The sequence below is a fragment of the Anthonomus grandis genome, chromosome 18, assembly GCF_022605725.1.
Source record: "Anthonomus grandis grandis chromosome 18, icAntGran1.3, whole genome shotgun sequence".
Classification (NCBI taxonomy): Eukaryota; Metazoa; Arthropoda; class Insecta; order Coleoptera; family Curculionidae; genus Anthonomus; species Anthonomus grandis.
This window is the reverse complement of record NC_065563.1, coordinates 3,182,794-3,197,901: the sequence shown is the minus strand read 5'-3', so window position 1 is coordinate 3,197,901 and position 15,108 is coordinate 3,182,794. Positions and strand designations below refer to the sequence as shown.

General features: G+C 37.2%; 2 protein-coding genes across 2 annotated transcripts in view; both read right to left on the bottom strand.

Moving 5' to 3' along the window:
- The window catches only part of LOC126746707 (uncharacterized), a 100,273-nt gene that overhangs the window by 18,346 nt on the left and 66,819 nt on the right, over nucleotides 1-15,108 (bottom strand). The window lies entirely within an intron of this gene.
- On the bottom strand, nucleotides 3,196-5,142 carry LOC126746708 (uncharacterized). The gene is made up of 2 exons (XM_050455049.1): nucleotides 4,758-5,142; nucleotides 3,196-4,693 (listed from the first exon to the last, which is right to left on the bottom strand). Exons 1-2 carry the CDS (start codon nucleotides 4,865-4,867, stop codon nucleotides 3,796-3,798), a joined length of 1,008 nt encoding a protein of 335 aa, XP_050311006.1. The 5' UTR covers nucleotides 4,868-5,142; the 3' UTR covers nucleotides 3,196-3,795.

Sequence of the window (15,108 nt, the reverse complement as noted above, 5' to 3'; positions counted from 1 at the left end):
AATTCGACTCTAAAATGAACAGAAAACCTACTTCTTTGCATTTTTCGATTTTCGAACAAAACCCGGGGTCAAAATGAACATTTTTTCAAAATATGCACCGAATTCAAAATTTCTTTCTTCTGGTTAAAGACCATTCAAAAACTAGTAAAAAAGCTTAATGATAAAATTTTCCACGATTTATACGAGTGCGACAATATAAAGGAAAATATCAGGTCCCATAAAAATTCATGTATGGGGATAAGACAACCGAGTTTTTTCGTGGATTTTTTTGATTTTATTGTTTTATTTTTGAAAGCCAATAGTAAGCTAATAGTAAAATATCAAAAGAATTGACAGGAGGAGAATAAGGAATAAGAGAAACCATAAACAAATTGAGTCGAAGCTATAGAAGCCGAGATAATATAATAATAATTAAAAATGTGGGAAAAAGAAAAAAAAACTGGTTTTTTCCGACCGTACCATTTTTTTTCCCTAAAATGATTATTGGCAAATTTTAAAGTAAGTCCTAATCTAACAATTTCCAGTAAAAAAACCCAAAAATTATATTTTTTTGGTCGAAAATCGAAAAGGGTATGTATGTATATGAAGACTACAGGGGAAGAACGATCTAAGGCACATTTTTATATTTTTGAGAAAAACGAATTTGAAAGTTGGAAGACCATGCAAAACAATAAAAAATAAATCGTTTTGTACTATTTTTTTATTAGAAGTCATTAACATGGGCAATACTTAGAGACTACTAAAAATCACAAAAAAATAAACAGAATTTTGGAAAAAAAAATAATTGAAGATTCCTTCTCTTCGGTGTACCGAGAAACGATTCAAGTCCACAAGAATTACGTTTGAACGCCGCTATAACAAGAATACAATATTACTAAGAACCTTAATATTTGACCGTTGTCGCTTACCTTCATTCCGAAGTAGCGAGTCATGTTTGGCACGAACATTATAATAGACATTGGTATTGATAGGTTTCATCTACAAACTTCTTAAGTTCCTGCAGTTGGTCATACTTCAACTTTGGAATAGGAATGAGGCCATTGTAAAGTTTGTCCGGTGTTGCAGCCGCTATGCCTGGCCTTGGGGATATTAGAACAAAACTTGATATAGCTTCATTGTAACTTTCTCGCATTTGAATTGTTCGTGGATGTTGATGGATTATTATTAGTTCTTTTATTGGCCTTGTTGGAAATGGACAGGTTTTTTTATATTGAGGGGTTAAAAATTTTGTCCATGCATGGAAAATGTCTGTAGTACAGTTAATAACATTAAATGGCATTTGTTTAACCCTAGCACTTTTAAAAACCTCAACCCATTGGGATGGAACTTCAACTCTTGTTTTCTGTTTGATGAGAGCAAAGTCTTTATCGCACTCTAAGTACGAGTGCCCCCGAATTGGAAATGTAATTTTGATTTTATCAAACCTACCTTCTCTATGGACCATATGATGTAAGAGGCGTATAATGGTGTAATTCTTATTTTGGTCTGCGCATGAGTCGCAAAATATTTCCAAACATCTAACAGTTTGTCCTAGAATATTATGGCAAAAATCATGTAATAAAGACGCAACTTCATCTGCACCTTTCTTGGCAATAGTCTCAGGGTATGTATAAAAAACAGCCTCATTGGTAGAGAGCTTATGAATATTAAAACTGACAAAGGTCAATTGCCTTTTGTAGTATACATCATTGGTAGTGATGTTGGGTGTAGAAGATTTTTGGAAAAGTCCATGGTTATAGCTTCAATTGACTCATTTTTTCTGGACTTTATTAGCGTGTCGCTTTCTAGTATAGAAAGTAGCTGCTTTAAGTTTATGCAATTTATTTTCATTTTCCAAACCTTTAATTTCATTTTGTAATTCCAACTGTGCCTCGTTTTCGATAGTGTTCTTTATTCTCTTTCTCTTTCCCTTGTTTCTCTTGTAGTGACTTCATTTTAACTGTGTATTCATCACACACACTACACGTATCGGAGCGAGGATACCCGAAACTAATGTTAAAATCTTTGACGAAAATTTGTCTGTATGCTTCATAAATTATTGGGTCATTGGGGAATTTGTCGCCGTACATTTTGTGCATTTTCTTAACCTGAGCTCTTCAGGGAGGTAGATCTTTGATGATTTTTTAAGGCTATAATATGACTTCCTACTTTTAAAAGATTTTATGTGGTTACGCACATTAATTGAGAGCTCAATCGGTGAAGGCGATTCTGATGTTTCCCCCTCATATCAGCAAAACAATAACCGCCTTTCTTTAGGTAGTCTTTCATAGTCATAATACACTTTAAAATCATGATTTCAAATTTTTCATTCTCTCTATCCTCTGTTTAAATTTCTGATGCTTTTCATATTTTTTTGAAGCATACAGTTTGATTGAATCACTTGAATTACGAATTGTGGACTTTCCCTTCAATATATTATTAATATTTCTGATCCATATAAATGTATGGAACTTTGTTTCGTACTGAAACAGCATTTCTGAAAGGTTATGTTTTTGACAGTTAAAAATAAAAATGTCCTCTTTGCATAAATGTTTTAAGACAAACATCAAAATTGCTGTTACGAAAGTATATAGATTTGAACTATATGAGGCCATTATTTGCAAAACTCGTCCTATGCTTTAAAGCAAATTGTTCAGGAAATGAAAAAAATGCTCACAGAATTACTAATGCATTATAATTTAGCTGTTTTTTTTTACTGGTAGCTTCGTAGGTACAGAAAAGCAAAACCACTAATTAGAAATCTAAAACGCTAAAAATGTTGCTAAAAATAAATAAATAAAGTGCATAGAGAGAGTTTTGCAAATAAAATTAAAAAAATATATATCTTCTAGTTCTTCCCTTTATTAATCAAACATGATAATAATATTAAAACTAGGGTGAAAGCATAAACAAATCCTAATTGCGTTTATTTAACTGCATAAAAAACAAAGAAACATTTTTTCTAACAAAAATAAATGTTGGAAATTCAGTCAAAACAAAATCAAAATATAAATTATTCAAACAGGAAAATCCTCAGTTTGATTTTGGCATCCCTCCAACTTATCGTCTTCTTCGCGTGCAGCGGCAGGCTTTGTGAGATGACTTTTATAGAAAGTTAATTGTGGAAGACTCCTCCAATCGTTTCCGTAATGTTGAGCCAGCAACTTGTCAATTGTACTTTTGTCACCCTTCAATTGATTGCCTAATGGCCTCTTTAGGCGATAGCGAGGAAACTTTGCAATTTTTTTTGCAAATACCTTTAGGTTGCCCAATATTAGTGCGATAATTAGGTTCGCCTTGCACCAGAACAGTACCATTATTCCTGATGAAAATGAAACGTTTTGCTTTATTGAAGGCAAAATGCCACGATGAGGGATTCTTCACTACTCTTTTGGTCTCTGCTCTCCAGTCGAATAGTCTCCAGTCAACCCCTAACTTTCGAACAGTGGCATGTTTTTTAATTATGTCATCATATTGACAAGGTTCGACAATTACTGGTGTCTTCTTTATGTCCTTTTCGACCAAACCAAAAACCCTGTCGGGAGGGATGAAGGAATGTCCAACCATCGGGAAAATCAGTTCCAGACATTTAATGTTTTTTGGCGCCCCTTCTTGAAGCCAGTGGGCCAGCATTGCCATCATTATAGTATTTTTATTTTGGCCGCCACACCCGTCGGCAAATAAATTTATTTTTGTTACGGAATTTTCAAAATTGAAGTTAATCAAAACATCTCGAACAGCCGATGTTATAGCATTAGAATGTTTCGGAGATTGAATTTCGGTCCATAAGTATGAAAAGACATTTGTGACTCTTAATTAAGTCTGGGAGCTACCACATACGACTGTGAAATTATTGTAATTAATTTGCTGGCTAAAGTAGGCAGATTGGTCAGGCAACCGTGGTAAGGCCAGATTCTTTTGACAATCAAAAGAAAAGGTAACTGTTGTTGGTTTAGTGTATTTAAGTAATTTGAAAAAGGTTTTTGCCTTCAATACGTGGATGCGATGTTCCACAATTAATTGATGCCTACCACTCGCGGATGTCATTGATTTAATCTGTTCTTTCGTCCTCAGGCAGAAAGAACAACAGTCAGTCTGTGGGGTCCCAAATGCAATATTGTAATTAGCATTTACATATTTTCTGAAATAACTTATTTTTACATGCATACCTTCCGGGGTTTTTGCCAGATATTGATTGTAGAGCTTTTTAAAAGAAAGGTCACAAGGTAAATACATCCGGACACTTGACTTGCTTCGGCAATAGTGCGATTCAACACACTGAATTGATTCAATGAATTGCTTTATGCTTTTTTGCTTGTCAATATTTTTTACACCTACTCGATCGCCACCTCTGCGTTCCTTTGGAAGAGCCCCGAAAAGCACAAAATTTCGCATTACCCTTTGAATTCTATCTTTACTAAAATTTGATATTTCCAAAAAGGCATTTCGGCATACCCTTATCAAGTGCCCATCCTTCAAACGGATATTGTATTGTATAGAAACCTGAGCGTGGTCTGTTTTACCTCTTTTGGGTTTGTTTCCCGTGCAGCAAGCCAGTATTCGCCTATCTTGTTCTATCTTGTCTTTAGATTCGTACAAGTACGCGTGACACTCCTTGACCTGCGCCATCGTTAGTGTCGTGCAATAATAAGGTTGTCCTGGTCGACCATCATGCTTGCAGGTCGGATACGTTGCCAGAGTCTGTGGTAAATGTCTAGAATAGAACAGCAGGGATTAATTAAAAGATTCTATGACACATTAAAAAATGATATACCTACCGCATACGCTTGGCAACATTTCTTTTATAGTTTTCTGGCTGACGTTCTTTCTTACGTCCTTTCCCAGCAGGGCTAGGTAAAACACTTGAACTAGCATGTAGTATTTCCATAGCAAATAAGACGTTAAAATAATAATTGAACACTGAACAATATCAACAATCGTTGAAATAAGACGGACGATAACAACTAATATGACACACGCTGCGACTGCAAATAAGACGTAAAAACACATAAACAGCTGCAAAAAGTCACGTGAATATTCTAACGCGCGCTATTGGTTCAAACGCATTCAGCGAGTTTTGCAACTAATTTCGCGAAGCATAGAGCCAGTTTTGCAAATTACAAGCCTTTTTGATATGATATTTAGGTATTAAAGAGCCTGTTTAGCGCGGAACTGACTCGACCAAACTATTAGCCTTATAAAAATGAACATTTCTGACACAAAAAACAATTTTCGGTAAAAATGTCGATTAGCGAGTTTTGCAAATAATGGCCTCATATATAGAATTAGTATATATAGATTTTAGTATATAGATTTCATTGTTAGACTGTGCTGTTACATTTAATGAGAAACAGATTTGGGGTAAAATGGTTGAAACCAAAAAATGAATGCATTTTTGAAAAAATATGTTAAAGTTTGTTGAAGGCGCCAGAAGAGCTCTAGGAGAATAAGCTCGAGCTTCAATTAAGAAATATTCTTCTCGACTCCTATCACCTTCAATTAAGTTTTTCCTACAGACTGCACATAGTTTAATTTTGTTAGCAACAAATCCTGCAATGTACGTTAATTTGCCCCTTCTTAAAAGAGAACATTTGCTCAAGTCTATATAAGGCACATCTACATTTGGGATGGACAAAGCAGAAGGTATTGCCGGTTTTGTTGCATTTAGTAACAATGTCTTAAAATTATCCAGCCCTTCTAATTCATCATCTTCACAATTGTAAGAAGCTGAATGTGATGCTACAAAATTATTAATTATTAATGTCTTGAAAGAATTGACAAAACTTGTAACATTTGGATTTATGTTTCTTACTCCATGGCTTCGGATGGAACCAAAAAAGTTTTCCAAAGGGTCCTGATTTAGGTTTCTTGTACATAAAAATGCCACACTCTCTTTACTTAATTGGTTCCATAAATATAAAAAGCCTTTGAGAGTATGAATCCAATTTTTTAGTGAAGGAGGGAGTATTTCTTTTTGATTTTTGTTCTCAAATTTTATACTCTGAAAGACCTTTACAGCTTCTGACCAAAAATTAACATATTTTGAATGCATAGTTACCGCAGATTTTAATTCTTTTCCATGTCTTGTGGTAATAGCACTACCGTTTACGCTTTCAAAAACCTTGTCCATGAAAAGAATAAATTCTGCAGTGCTAACTGCATCTTTTGATACACCCTCAGGGCTATTAGAAATGTTACATTTTGCCATTCTGTTCATGACACTAGCTACTCGATTACTAAATATTTGAGCTGCAATAGATAGTTTCATTTTTTTATTATTATCAATATGGTTGTAACTTAGCTTTGAACACAATTTATAGTCGTCATATTCAGCTGCTTCAAAGTCATAAACTTGTTTTATGTGGTCCCATCGAGCTTTCTCTGGTGCATTATTTCTTCATTGAAAAATAACGTCATAATTAAAAAAAATATTTCTGATGCCCTTTAAAAGGTGTGGAGCATCATAAAGTGGGATGATTTCTTTTCTCCCAATGAGAACTGCAAATAGTCTGTTTTCCTATTCTCTTCTAACAAAATATTCATGGGTTTCTTTATATATTTTTTTAATCGCAGCCACATTAGCACTGGCCTGATCACATACAATTGACAACACTCAGACCAGTATTTTCACAAGCAATGACAACTTCTTTTATTGTTTTTACCAACACATCTGTTTTCATTCCTCCTTCATTGAAATAATAGCACAGTGGTTGTTTCCATTTTTTGCAAACACCCCTCACCATGAAAACCATGGTTTTATCTGCAATCAAATGTCTTCTGGTCTTCCCTCCACCATTGTCCTGAAAACATCTATCAAGTCGGTTTTTTTATTATATTGCAATAAAGGTTCAACAGCGAATATTACTTCGAATATTACTGAATAAATCTTTTCAATGTCCTTCATTTTTTCTACCGTTATTTTTAGAGTTTCCATAATATTTTTATTAATTCCGGTGTAAAAGGGAATATTAGCCAACAAGTTGGTAAGTGTTTTTCTTGATGGAATGGCAAATAGCTTTCGAAGTAGGTTATAGCCTCTTGGACTTTGCTTTAAAAATGACAAAAACAGAATTTTTTCATCCAATGTATATCGCCTTCCTTTTGGATGTTGTGGTTGGCATCTCAATTGTGACATGACAAATTGATATGTTTTGTCCTTTAGCTTTGCCTTAAGAAATTCATCACAGGTTGAAAAATTTTCATATTTTTTTACTTGTTCCCGAAGATCACTGTATTGGAAATCCAGTTTTCTTGCTGTTCTTCTTAGGTCAGAGGCAATCTTATATTGTTTTTTTTTCTTCGGGGTAAGGTCTGATACTTTTCTGGTCTTTGTATAGGCAAGCAGACTAATTCGTCTTCGTAAATCTGAAAAATAAAAAAAATAAATGAAGATATGTACATATGGTAAATGTAGATTAAATGCTTATTTTTAAGACTTGCTTTTGAGCTATTTCAAGTGCTTTTTACCAATTTTTTACTGCTACATATACATTTTATACTGTTGCATATTATTATACTTTTATATTTTATCAGATCAACTGTTACCGCAATCCAAATAATTAATTGGGGCTCAGTTAAATGTTAGTATTTGCCACCAGATTATTACATATAGCTTATAACACATGCCAACCAGTGGCGTGCAGTGGCATTAAGAGTAGGGTAGGCACTAGGCAATAAGGTAGCATAATTTTTTTAAATGTACTTACCATTAAAAAATCGTCGAGAAGAATCGTTTTCTTGATGAAGTGGAACATTGTCTTTATTTACACAAATTTATTTAAAAATGTCTGACTACCTGAGAAACAGAAACAATCATTTTTTATAAATTAGTTCAATACGACGATTTTTCACCAAAACTGCAATGTTTTAAATCTAGCAAGAGTTCTTTCTCCAAGAAAATTATTGATAAACTGCTAAGCCGTTCTTGTCCTTAAGTATTACGTAAATACGTGTGGATGCGTTTTAATCCAGAGAATGAACGTTCTGCAGATGCCGAGCTAGCGGGTATTGTTACGATTAATTTTGCTAATTTGATTATTTGAGGGAACACTTCGCACATTTTTTTTCCTGGCAAAAACGTATGACTTCATAAGCATTCATGCCTTTGAATTCTGATGATGAATACAAACAATTAAGCTCATTTTTCAATCTCTCAAAATCAAACTTTTGTCCGTATTTCAATTTTAATCCATTGAATATTTCATCTGGAAATTTATTTCTAAAAGTTTCGAAACAGAATCCAAAAGACGGACAGAATCTAATAATCTAATTTCCCTGTAGCGATCATCAAATTCGCTTTTGATGTTTTCAACTATTTCTCTGAAAATTCGCCTGTAATGCGTTTTAACATCATCCATATTTCGTTTTGTTCGAGGTTCGCCATAAGCATTCGCACATTTACTTATAGATTTTTTCGAATTCTATGAAGAAATTTTCCAAAAATGCTTTGAAACTCTCCATTTTTTTAATACAATAGCCAATATCAGATAGTTTCGACTGTATTATATTATACAGTACATCCGTCTCAACCAATATTTGATTGAAAATTTCTAAAAAATAATTGAATTCAAAATCATCTAGTGTAAATAAATACATTCTAGCTACCGAAAAATTCTCTACATCCCAGTTTGATTGATTTTTAAGCATATTATTAAATAGGTTTTTCAAATTAAAAAGTTTACTGAAAATTACGTTTACAGTTCTGGAATTATAGGCCCATCGAGTCTGTACTACACGTGGTAATTTTTTAGAACAAAATCGATTATAGAAATCAGCACCTTTGGTACTCATGTGGAATAATGTGCCCAAATTTTTAATTGTTCCAAAAAAGTGTTTGGTTTCCACTACCCTCTCGCAGGATTTCGACAAAACTAAATTTAAAATATGAGCATTGCACCATACGTATCGCGTCAGGACAAATTTCCCGCACTTTTTGCTGAACCCTATTTTTACTAGACGATAAAACAGTGGCTCCATCGTAAGTTTGAGCTACTAGTTTATCAGTACATTTATAGTCATTCAAGATATCCGTAATTATTTTGGTTAGCGCTTCTGCAGTTCGATTTTCACTTACGTCGATAAATCCCATAAATCCATCAACTATGTCATTTGAGTCTGTAAAAATTACACAAAGTTGTTCTTTGCCGCTTATATCTGGTGTCTCATCAATCATAATAGCCACGACCTCTGTTTCATTCAACTCATGTCGTATTTTTCCTTGAGTACAAAAGCGATTAAAGAGATTAAATCGTTTTGTATTTGATTAGAAAATCCTGAAAAAACATTTATCTTTTCACTTTCATTGCATGCATGTAAATGATCTTCAAGAATCCATCATATTTAGCTAGAAGTTGTATGCATTCTATAAAGCCATTGCCAAACGGGAAGAACATAGTGAGGAGGAGCGCCGTCTTGCTGGAAATTTATTTCAGATGACGAGTTTCCAGATAAATGGATAGGGCGAAGGGGGCCTATAGAATGGCCTGCTAGATCTCCTGATATAACGCCGTTAGACTTTTTTCTATGGGGTAATTTCTATCTATCCAACTTGCAACCCAGGGAGCCAGCAACAGCCTGGTAGGCCCTGAACCAACATGCTGTGTCAGCGATAAGACCTGGAAGAGGGAAATCGGCAACTGGCTAACAAACCAGAACAAATTCTACTGGGAACAGCTGCCAAAGATGGAACAATCCAAACAACTTATAGGCAGCCCACCCTTCAAGAAGGGTGAGAACATACTGGGCCTCTCCAGACAACAACTGCGAAGGGTCGCAGGGCTATTTACAGGCCATGCACCCGGCAGGAAACACCTGCATACGCTAGGGAAATCAGTTACCTCGCTATGTAGGGGATGCAATGAGGAGGACGAAACAACTCTTCACATACTGTGCTTCTGTGAAGCATTTAATCAAACCAGGGCAACATTCCTGAGGGAAGAGAAACCCTCACCAGAGGGTATAAGAAATCTACCACTGGGCACAATCCTGGACTTCCTTGAAGCTACAGAATTGAACCTGTGGGACTAAACATATGGGACACAATAGGACTGCTTCTTAGCAGACCGCAGTGTAGGGAGCCACAAGGCACCACCCAGTGGTGGAGTTTTAGTGGGTATAGGACGAAACAGACTCGACACTGAGTCCCACACTACGGGGCGGCGCCGCGTAACCAGTGTTTATAAAGAATTTCTCAACCGACCCCCAAAAAAAAAAAAAAAAAAAAAAAAAGAAAAAAAATGGGGTCATTTGACATCTATTGTGTTTACTCCCCGACCTGAAAGTTTGGATGAACTTCGTCAACGCATCATCGACAGCTGCCATGATATCCCACAATATGTTTTTGAAAATGTCCGTCAGGAATTTGAACATCGCCTATATCATTGTTTGGCCAAAAACGGGCAACATTTTGAACACTTATTGAAATAAAAACTGATATTTTCATGTTTTTGTTTTCTATCTGAACAAATTAAGATAAACAAAGATTTTTCTAATTTTCTCGAAAACGAATCGACCAATTAAAAAAAATCAAACATCAAAATAAAAGACTTTTTAAACAAGCTATTACTCGATACCCCTTGCCGTTTAAAATTTTTAAGGGGATAACCCTGGGGGCAGAGGGTGAAGTAATTTTAGGTTAGAAAGTTGTCCCCCTTGAGAAACCTTTTGAGTATCGGCGTTTTTTTTTTAAATAGTGGTTTTCGATAAATCCGTGGTGGGAACTTTTCAAATGAACACCCTGTATAAATAAATACCCCGGCACGAGCCGTGAACCGCCTTCGTCGCGAAAACACGAAATACTGCCGGCATAATCGCCAATCGGGTTTCGCTCTATCTCTTTTCAACACACACCTTAATTTCGTTCGCTTGTCGCGTATAAGCGCTATAATTAATTGATCAAACGAACTTACCCTAAGTGAAGTTCGATCCTAATGATATTGGTCCTCGTCGATGTAAATAAGAATATTATTGTAGTTTCCCCATTCCTACGTTAACCACGAGATTTAAAGCAACCGCGAAAAATAGCATCTCCCACCGCGCCGGGCGACCCCTACTCCACTCCGGCGCCGCACACATAATTCACTTATTTAAAGTTAAAAAACCCAAAAATGTCAATGGGTTAAAGCAAAAATATGTATAACCTATTTTATGCTGGGTAGGGTGGGAGTTATTTACTTTGACGAGGACCAATATAATTAGGATCGAACTTCACTTAGGGTAAGTTCGTTTAATCAATTAAATATATTGGTCCTCGTCTCGTAAATAAGAATATTATTGTAGATGTTTAAAGAAAGACATTTTTGGCCTTATATCTCCAGGTAAAACAAAAAACACAAAAATTATAATAAAATCAAATATATCTAATTCTGAATTGTAAGAACAATTTTGAACAAAAAATAAACTCAATGTATCAAATCAGGTAACAAGGTATTACAAACCTAATACATAATTAACATAATGTAATATATTATATACGTATCAAAAACAAAACTAAGAATTATCGAAAACGGCTTTTGCAAAATCAGCCTGATCTTGAACAGGTCTATCATAGAACTTGCAAAACTCTGCAAAAGTCGTTGATGCAGCTGACCAGCCAGCGGCTAATCTTATGGTATTATAACTAACCTATAATGCCTCTTCTCAAAGCAGCCGATGTTGCCGCATGTCGAGTGCTATGCGGCTTAAAAGTAGAAATATCTACTCCAGATAAACCCATGATTTTCTTTATCCATCTTGAAATGCTTTGAGAAGAAGCATTCTGGAAGGGTTTCTTAAAAGTAATAAACAAATTTTTACATAAATCCACATTAGAAAGCCTTAAACTCTTAGTCCGATCTAAATAACACAAAAGAGTCTTAGCAACACAAATATCAGAGTCAGCAAAAAAAGGTAATACAAGTAACGGTTGAAGTCTATTTTTTCCAGAATTTTTAATTCTATTTACAATTTTTATTTCAATTTTCCTCTCGAATTTTGAAATATTTGCAATTTGAATAGAAGCTAATGTTTGTACTCTCTGTCCTGTGGCCAATGCCATTAACATGGCTAACTTATAAGTGAGGTATTCAACAGAAATATCATCATTTTTAAGAGTTCTACTAAAAGAAAGGACTGAAGACGGGTCCCAAGTATTTATATATCTAGGTTTAGAAGGTCTTAGGTGAAAAACTCCTTTAAAAAATCTTTTGATCCTGCTATCTTCCGCTATGTGATGGCCTAAGATAAGGCTGATAGCGGAACGATAGGAGTTTAAACCACTATAAGAGGCTCCTTTATTATACTGAGACACCAAAAAATCTAAAATTTCAGGTATCAAAGAAGTATTTACCTTAATTTGCTTCTCCTTACAAAACAACCACCATAACTTCAAACCGACATCATACTGCCTAATAGTGGCTTCTGTGATGGATGCCAAACAGATATCAATGGCTGAGACCGGAACATTACTTACTTTCAGTGCTTCCCTGATAAGACACCTACCACCAGGGTAAGGCGCTTCCATAACGGGTGAGGTGACCTGTCAATAGAAAAGAGCAAATCACAAGACGGTTTAAGAATTAAAGGGGGTTTTATTAGCATGGAATAAAAGACTGGGTACCATGGCTGGGTAGGCCAATCAGGAACTACCACAATTCCAGTAGCCTTATCATTTTGAATTTTATTTAGGGTTTTTAAAATCAAAATAAAAGGGGGAAACGCATAAAAATCCAGATTCTCCCAATTTAATGTAAACGCATCTATATTATAGGCTTTAGGATCTCTATGCCAAGACACAAAAACCCTACACTTCTTATTAATCCTACTTGCAAAATGGTCAATACTCGGCTCATAAAATGTTTCAATTATTTTGTTAAAATAACTACTGTTGAGTTCCCACTCTGTTTATAAATTTAACTGGCGTGAACCTAAATCTGCCTCTTTATTTTCTGAGGATTTGATATAAGATGCAAAAATAAAAATCTGCCTTTCTTCACAACAATCTCAAATAATCCTACTTAATTTATTTAATTTTCTAAAGCGAATACTCCCCATTTTATTTATAAAAGCAATGACAGTTGTGTTATCAATTCGTAACAAAATTCTTTTCCCTCTAAGATTGTCTGCACCTGATACCGCAGTACACATCTGGGGGGTTTAGCAACCTATCAGGCGCGTCTCCAGGTGGCGGATAGGAGAACGGCCGGAAAATCAGAAATGATTCTGGTTAACGGTGACTATAAGGGAAGCCAACGGGCCTACACCCGTCCGGGCCAACTGAAGGTCATCGTCGCGGACCAGCTATATACCGTAAACCGTCCATTCGGCGCAACGACCCCCATGATCCTGAAAGGGAGCGTGGGGTACGTGCTGATGAACGGCACGGGGATCTGGGCTTAACCACCCGGACCGCGTGGTGAGAACACTATAAAATCTCCCAATTCTTAGGGTATGGCGCGCGCCAAGGGATGCAAGACTGGGAGGAAGCCCAGTCACTAGCGGCCAACCCTGGGGAACAAGGCGCACCCCATTGTATACAGCCTTACCCCTGCATGCGGGGCTCTGCAGGGGTGGACCACCCTTTCCCTAGCTACTCGTGGGAACATCTATGATGGACCAAGATACCCAAAATACCAAAGAAGGGGGCCAAGAGCAACCTTTGCCAGCAATGGCGGGACCTAAAGGAACCGCTGTTGAGAAGTCAACAGCGGGGCCGCAAGGAACCGCCGCTGAGAAAGCCAAAGAGGGACCTGCCGGAAGGAAACGACTGTCGGGGGCTCAAAGACGAAAAGCTAAACTGTTGGCGGCCAAGGAAAGGGGGGGGGGGGGGGCAAAGAGGCATTGACACCCACCCAGACCAAGGCCAATACGAGCGAGACGCAAAAACGACATCGCTCGGAGGGAGAAACTCCGCCGGAGTCAAAAAGACCCAGGAAGAAGCCCAGGGGCCCAAGACGGGAACCAGGGTTGTCCTATCGGGTTGCTGCGGCGGGGGTTCTAAGAATGGCCATAACAGCTAAAAAATACCCCGAGGCATTCGTCTCGGAGGAGCAGGCAAAACCCTAAAGGGCTGGCTGCTCAACAAAACGCTCGCTCTGCAGAGCGGATCGAAAATTGCGCCCAAGTTTGCAGGCGTAAGCCACGGTGGGGGAATTCTTCACATCACCTGTGTCGACGAATCAGCTAAAAATTGGCTCGTCGAACTGGTGCAGAAGGAAACTCCCTGGGAAGGAGCTGAACTCCAGATAACGGAGGACGGCAAACTCCCCAGACCGGTGAAGGCAATAACCTGAATGCCGGGACCTACTGAGGAACCGAAAGCACTCCTACACAAGCTGGATGTTCAAAACAACATCAACACCAGCTTGTGGAAAGTGCTCGATATGAGGAAGGACCAGGACGACAAGGGTTGCCTGGTAACGCTCCTCATAGACGAGAAATCCTGGGCCAAAGTAAGGGAAGCGAATCAATCGCTATACCTCAACTTTGGCAGCATAAAGATCAGACTCTCGGCCAGCAGCCAAGAGAAAGGGAAGAGGGACCAGGCAGCCCCTATGGAAACAGGGGGATTGCCGGGAACCTCTTCTTCCTAAAATCGCTCTCCGCAATGGGTGTGAGGCTGATACAAATAAACCTCCACCACTGCAAAGCAGCCACTCCGGCCTTACAAAAATGCATAGCCGACAATAACATTCAGATAGCCCTGATTAAGGAACCTTATAGTTATAGGGGCCAGATAAGGGGACTAGGAAACAACCTCAACGGGAGACTAGTGTCAGACCCAAAAGAGGGACCTAACCTAAGAAGCTGTATCTTTATAAGAAAAGATATACATCTATATAGAAAAGAGGCCACACCGCTGTGGGAGTTTTGTGACAGGGACACAGCGGCGGTCAAAGTGCAAATCAAAACAGCGGAGAGGAGCTACGATACAATAATAGTATCAGCATACTTTCCGCACGATCAACAAGGGGAACCACCTCCGACAACAGTTCGGAGGTAGATAGACCATCAAAGATTGGAAAACCTTATAATAGGCTGTGACGCCAATGCTCATCACACTATCTGGAGAAGCACTGGAACAAACAAACAAGGCGAATCATTATTAAATTACTGTGCTGCCTCCGGTCTAAATATACTTAATGTGGGGGAGGA